Here is a 6749-nt window from a genome sequence, read left to right as displayed (position 1 = left end):
AATTAATAAAAAATAAATAAAAGAAAGTTTGTTCCCAAATAGCCAAAGCTATGGCTTCATATTGTTCACAGGTGACTTTTTAGACAGCTATGTATCTTGAAATATGGCATATAGTTGAAATAGCCACCCACCAGCCATAGTCAGCCCCAAATCTGGCCTTCCTATGCCCTGGGACAGCCCGGGCAGCCTGGCGTCCCCGTGGGTGAGGGCATAAGCAGCCAGGCCCTTCTCAGGCCCAAACCCTGGCAAGGATGGACTCTCGTGGCTATGGAAGAACTGGCAGCAGAGCTGGACCCCATGCAGGTCCAGACCCGGCTGGGAACCCCAGCGGGGTGCCCACTCTCCGTCTCTGCCTGCGCAATGGTGTGATCCTTCTGCACAAACTCGAGGACCCCCAGCTTTCCGGGGCTGGGCGGTCAGGCGCTAGGGACCCAGCCGGAAGTGTACCAAAGGCCAGGCAGGGCTGTCTTGGGGGCGGGAATAGCAGAGATGGAGTCCTGGCCCGCAGTTAGACAGGAACAGGGCGAGCGGCAGGGCAGGATCGGATGGGGCGGGGCCAGACTTGACTGGCCGGTAACGGCGAGCCCGCTAGGCCAGCCCTCCGGATCCCGTGACGCCGATCAGAGGATCAGACAGAGAGCGCGGGTCACGAGTGCCAGCCCAGCGCGTGGCGACGGCGACATGGCCTCCGAAGTGGATGTACGCGCCGGGCTGCAACGTGCGGGCCAGAGCCACCTGCTGCGCTTTTGGGACGAACTGGGCCCGGGGCCACGCGCCGCGCTGCTGGCCGAGCTGGCGCCTCTGGACCCCGATGTTCTACGCGAGCACTGCGCCCTGGCGGCAGAGGCCTACGCGCGCACCCCCGGCCCCACGCCCGGCCTGGCCGAGCGCCTGCGGCCGCTGTCCCCCGAGAGCGTAGGCCGCGCGAGCCGCGGCGACGCCGAGACTTGGCGGCGCTGGGAGGAGGAAGGTGGGTGGGGCTGGGTCCCGGGGGCGGGAGGGGCCCGGAGTTGCCTCGTCTGGTGCTTCCCTCCCACACAAGACTCGGGAGCTCCTGGCCCTGCACCGAGGGGTCCTATCACGGCGCCCCACACCCCCAGGTTTCCGCCAGATTGCCCTGAACAAGGTGGCCGCACTGCTGCTGGCTGGCGGGCAGGGCACGCGCCTGGGGGTCACCTACCCCAAAGGCATGTACCAGGTGGGGTTGCCCAGCGGAAAGACCCTGTACCAGCTGCAAGCCGAGCGGATCCGACGGGTGGAGCAGCTGGCTGGCGAGCTCCACGGGACCCGCTGCACTGTGCCGTGGTGCGTCCTTCTGCCCCGTCCGGCGCCGCCGAGCCAGACCGCACCTGGGCTGGGCCCTGCAGGAGGCTCACCCGTGCCCCTCCACCCCTGCCAGGTACATTATGACCAGCGAGTTTACGCTGGGGCCCACGGCCGAGTTCTTCAGGGAACACGACTTCTTCCACTTGGACCCTGCCAGTGTGGTCTTTTTCGAGCAACGCATGCTGCCTGCTGTGACCTTCGACGGCAAGGCCATCCTGGAGCGGAAAGACAAGGTTGCCATGGCCCCAGGTAAGCCACCCCGAGATGGGCACCCAGCCCGGAACTGAGCGCACGAGGCCTGGTCCCAGGCTGTACGTGCGCTGGTCACCTGCCCTCTCTCTGGTACACCTATCGAGCTCTTGGGACAGAGAAGGTAGGATCGGTCGTTTCCTGACTGATGTCTGAGGTAAGACCCATTCCTTTGTCGCGCTGCAGATGGCAACGGGGGTCTGTACCGCGCATTGGCCGACCACCGAGTCCTAGAAGACATGGAGCGTCGTGGAGTGGAATACGTGCACGTGTACTGTGTGGACAACATCCTGGTGCGACTGGCGGATCCGGTCTTCGTGGGCTTCTGCGTGCTGAGGGGTGCAGACTGCGGCGCCAAGGTGGGCGTAGAGCTCCGCCCTGCCGCCGAGCCAGCCCCGCCCACAAGGCATAAGGCCCCGCCCACAGCGGACCAAGCCCCTGGGGGGGGCATTTAGACCCCACAGATCCCACGCGGAGCCCTGCCCATCAGCAGAGAAGTCCCCGCCTCCGGTGGGCCACGCCCCCCAAAGCCGGACCGGTCCTGGAGCCTAGTCCCCCCGCATGCATGGGCGTCCCATCCCCCTAGGGCCGCTTTCCCATAAGCCACGACTACACGGTGTCCCGCCCCTCCGCCTTCCCTGGCCCCACCCGGACAAGTCCGTCCCCTGCCCAGCACTGCCAAGTACAACCTAACCCTGACCCCTCGCTGTGTTCACAGGTGGTGGAAAAGGCCTACCCCGAGGAACCTGTGGGCGTGGTGTGCCAGGTGGACGGCGTTCCCCAAGTGGTGGAGTACAGCGAGATCAGCCCTGAGACTGCCAGGCTGCGTGGGGCCGATGGGAGCCTGCTCTATAATGCGGGCAACATCTGCAATCACTTCTTCACCCGAGGCTTCCTGCAGAGGGTCACCAGGTGTGACGTCAGAGGGCTTTGCGGCACAAGCCGGGGCCACCCGCGCTGACCAACGACTGGCGGTGCCAGAGGTGCTGAGAGCCCCAGCGGGCCGAGATGGAACTGAGGTGGGAAGTGGTGGACGAGTTAGGAGGAAGTTGTGCGCGGGACAAGCTGAGGCCCTGGAGACCCGATGTGGTCGCGCTCTGAGGTGGCATCTGTCTTTTGTGAACTGGCCCTGTGCCCCCGCCTTGCTCCTCCCCTGGGGCTTGCCCGGTCCCATAGCCTAGCAGGGATTCGGCTGAGGATATCTGGTGCTCAGTGCTGGGGGTTCAGGGGAAGACCTGTGCCAGGTGCTGCCCAGCTGCCCACGCGTGCCCTGTCTGAACCTCCTTTTCTCTGCTCCAGGGAATTTGAGCCATTGCTGAAACCACACGTGGCTGTGAAGAAGGTCCCGTATGTGGACGAGGAGGGAAATCTGGTAAAGCCGCTAAAACCGAATGGGATAAAGATGGAGAAGTTTGTGTTTGATGTGTTCCAGTTTGCTAAGTTAGTGGTAGAAGTCACTTATCTTTTTCCTTCTTTTTCTCTGTTCTGGCGGTGGGGTCTGAGGCCCAGCCCGGCAGGGCAGTGGTGGTCCGGGAGGGCGCTCTTGCTCCCAGAGGAAGGGGTCTCTGGGGGTGCGACAGTGGGGAGCCTGCGGCGGCGGAGGCCCTGGGAGCACGCTGGGCTCTCTTCTCAGCCTCCCCCGGGCGGGGAACACCTCCAGCCAGGTGTTCTCCGCGCCGGGCTCCTCTCCGGCCGTCATGGCTCGAGGCTACCAGACTTGATGCAGCCTGCGGGCCCTCCCGGACCCGTGAACCTGCGACCCGGCCCGCCCACACTGGGCCGCCGCCGGGACTGGCGATGACGGCCCTTCTCCTGCCAGGAACTTCGTTGCCCTGGAAGTGTCGCGGGAGGAGGAGTTTTCCCCGCTGAAGAACGCTGACTCCGCGGCCAGGGACAACCCCTCCAGCGCCAGGCGGGCCCTGCTGCGGCGGCACCTCCAGTGGGCGCTGCAGGCGGGGGCCCGCTTCCGGGACGCGCGCGGGGCCGGCGCTCCGGAGCAGCCTCGGTGAGCGCGGCGTGCGCCCTGCCTGCTGCCCGCCCGCGCAGCCAGCACGCCGGGCACAGGCGCCGGTCGGTCGGTCGGTCGGTCGGCCAGCTTCTCTCAGGTCCTCGGCTTGACACCGAGGCTTGGCTGTGAGCCTCAGCAAGCAGCAGCGTGGCCTGGCTTGGCCTGGGAAGGAACAGGACGTGTGGCTTCTGCGTCCTGGTGGTCTGGGCCAAGCTGAGCCCAGCCGCCCAGGCTTTGTACTGGGTGCCCAAGTGCGTTTTCTAGCCCAGACCAGAGCCTGCTGCGGGCGGGACACGGCGCAGGGGAGGAGCTCGCAGACAAGGGGCCTGCAGGGGCTGGTGTGTGCCGCCCCTGCATAGGTGCAGGGTGTTGGGACCCCCAAGAGGCAGAGGCTGACCAGCACATTCTCCACAGCTTGCCTCAGGATGGAGACCCTCCAGCCATTTGCGAGATATCGCCCTTAGTATCTTACTCTGGAGAGGTGAGAGATGCCTGTCCCTGTCTGGGCTTTTCCTGGGGTCTGGCTTCCATGAGCCAGAGGAAGACTAGGGAGAGGTGGGTGCAGGGGGAATGCTGCCTCAGTTTGCCAGTGGGGTAGATGGCCTCTTAGGGTTACAGAGGACCATCAGGGACGCACGTGGAGTGAGGTGTTCGGAGGGAGGGTGGTGGAAGGACATCGTCGACCTCAGGCCAAGCTCAGGCAGGCAGGTCTTGTGGGAGTCTTGCTGAGAGAGGGGCATCTGCCCTCCACTGACCCCCACTCCAGGCAGAGCTGGGGCATTGTGGGCCACTGAGGGGTGGGCACTGAACCATGTGTCCTGCTGGTTTCCAGGGTCTGGAGGCCTGTCTGCGAGGCCGTGAGCTCTGGTCACCCTTCATCCTGGATGAGGACCAGGCTAGGGTGCTGAGGTCGCAGGAGGCCTGAGCGCTCCAGGACTGCCAGTAGGAAGGCCTCAGCATGGGGACAGAGCCCTCGCCCCCACCCCGGTGTGTTTCTCCAGCCTGCAATCGCAGAAGGGAACCTGCCCATGTACTCCACAGTGGTGGGACCCCTTCTGCCCCCAGCAGCTATACATGCGTCAGCCCATCTGGTGTGTGCCCTTTGGCTGCATTTCTGACTGTGGGAAGTGGACAGCTGGGGAGTGGGAGTGGGAGCGGGCAAAAGGAGGCCAGATACTTGGGAGGAGCTGTGGAAGGGAAGCCCGTGTGGCATCTGAGGGCCCTGCATGCTCCGAAGGGGGTGAGAAGGTGTGCAGCCCTGGCAGCCCAGGTCCAAATCGCAGGTCCACTCAGGTCCACTGCCCAGGGTGCGTTTAGGGTGGGCTGCTCCCCCCCCAGCAGCTGGACCAGCAACTGGGGGGAGGCTGGTGTCTCACCATGCCAGCCTAGCTGAGGCGGCTGCCCTGCAGGAGCCTGCCCTGCCTCTCCTGGGTTTCTCCTAGGGATTTAGCCTCTCAGCTATTAGCAGGAGGTTTGGCTGCTGAATTGAAGGGCTGTCCCCAAGAACCCGTGGGCCTCCTGGTTGCAGGGTTTCCCAAGCTGCGGGTGCCGGGCATGCAGCCTCAGCACTCTGGGCCCTGCGCTTGGACCAGGCTCTGTCTCTGCTCTGGCCACCCTGAGGGCAGCACTGCTTGTGCACCTGTGTTTCCCGTTTATGTGAGGAGTTATAGGTGTTGTCATGCAGCCTGCCCCAAGCTTGCCACAGCCGAGTGGGGACTGCTCCTCCCCATCTGGAGGGGTGTCAGGGTGGGTCCATCCCGTAGCCTGGAGTCTGAGCTGGCCAAGGCAGGACAGGGCTAGGCCCACCCTAGCCACTAGGGGACCATCACGTCAGCCGTGCCAGGCCTCTGGCCTCGGACCTCAGAGGAAACTGCCTTAGCAGCCTTCTTGCGACAGGCCACGCAGAGGTGCAGCATGCCTGGTCCTTCCCACCTGCTCCTTGGAAACAAAGATTGTATCTGCACACAGCTGCAGAGGGCTGGGCAGTCCCAGGTACCCTCAGTTTCCCATTCATCCTTCATGATTACAGTTAACATCAACCCGGGACTGTGACGTGGGTCGTGTTCCTGCTCGGAACATGAGCATAGTTGGTGCACCCAACACTGCCCTGGCCATGCCTGGCCGATCCCCCTTGCAGGGTTCTCCCTGGGTCCCTCCACAACATGAGCCCTAAGCCCAGACTGACCTAGACAAGTACTCAAAAGGTCTCCCCTCTCCACTGCTGTGAATGGGGCATTCCAGAATGAGCACCAGAGCCCAGACTGGTCTCCCTAGCAGGTGAGTAGCTGAGGAGTCACGGGTGGCGAGGACCTGAACCACACTAGCGGGTCTGGGAAACCCTTCATGCTCTCCATAGTGGTCTGGGGACACAAAACAAGACTGGGGAACAGGAGCTGCGGCCTCCCGAACGCACACCTCCAGGTGCCACCATCTCCCTGGGCACTCAAAGCGGCATTTGCAGGCCTTGCTGGGTTGGTGCAGACGTGTGTGCAAGGGGACTGCAGACCCCTTGGGACCAAGAAGGGACTGGGCAGGATGAGCCTGCAGGCACCAGTGGCAGGGTCTGGAGCATCATGGCTGCAGACTCGGTCAGACTCCGGGCACATGGGACCTGGTGGGCCTCTGTGGAGACATGGTCCCCAAGGCTGGAGGTCCTCGCCCCCCGTGGGCCACCTGCCTGCCCTGCACCGCCTGGATCTGAGTGACCTGAGCGGGCACAGATGGCCCAGACTGAGGGAGTGCACAGGTGCGGTGCTCGGCCGTTTGTCTTTCTGTGTACTGAGGATCTCACACTAGACCTAGGATCAGCCACGGAGCTGCATCGCCTGGCCTTTTTATTTATTTTTCTGTATTTAGGACAGGGTCTACAGGGTCTCACTACGTAGATCAGACTTGTAGTGATTCTCCTGTTTTCAGCCTTCCAAGTGCTGGGATTACATGTGGGTGCCACCACGCCCAGTCTCAGTGGCCATCTCAGCACGCCCTGCTGGGGATTGAACCCCAGCTGCTGTGCTCTGCCTATCTGGCCTGCCCTTCCTGGCCTTTTTAAAGCTGTATTTTAGGGCTGGTGAGATGGCTCAGTGGTCTAAAGCACCTAGTTAGAACAAGCTTAGCTAAAGCATAGGGACCGCGGTTCAATCCCCCAGCACCACATGCCGGCCAGCCC

General features: G+C 63.3%; 1 protein-coding gene across 3 annotated transcripts in view; it reads left to right on the top strand.

Moving 5' to 3' along the window:
• The first annotated feature begins 624 nt into the window (after positions 1–624).
• Positions 625–6749, top strand: part of Uap1l1 (UDP-N-acetylglucosamine pyrophosphorylase 1 like 1) — a 7502-nt gene continuing 1377 nt past the window's right edge. The window contains exons 1-10 of one of the 3 annotated variants that reach the window (XR_002817931.1): positions 625–970; positions 1101–1305; positions 1400–1575; positions 1762–1934; positions 2294–2487; positions 2875–3015; positions 3395–3580; positions 3998–4064; positions 4416–4674; positions 5721–6380. Coding sequence is in view for 1 of the 3 variants with exons in the window: in XM_004640372.2 (XP_004640429.1) it covers positions 682–970; positions 1101–1305; positions 1400–1575; positions 1762–1934; positions 2294–2487; positions 2875–3015; positions 3395–3580; positions 3998–4064; positions 4416–4508 (1524 nt within the window). In the remaining 2 variants the exon portion in view is untranslated. Of the gene's footprint in view, positions 971–1100; positions 1306–1399; positions 1576–1761; positions 1935–2293; positions 2488–2874; positions 3016–3394; positions 3581–3997; positions 4065–4415; positions 5550–5720; positions 6381–6749 lie in introns of those variants that run through there. The other 2 variants (XR_002817932.1, XM_004640372.2) reach the window with 2 other exon arrangements.

This window comes from Octodon degus, unplaced genomic scaffold, assembly GCF_000260255.1.
Source record: "Octodon degus isolate 3935 unplaced genomic scaffold, OctDeg1.0 scaffold00123, whole genome shotgun sequence".
In the NCBI taxonomy this organism is placed as follows: Eukaryota; Metazoa; Chordata; class Mammalia; order Rodentia; family Octodontidae; genus Octodon; species Octodon degus.
The sequence above is the reverse complement of the archived record's forward strand: the minus strand, read 5'-3'. Positions and strand labels throughout refer to the sequence as shown.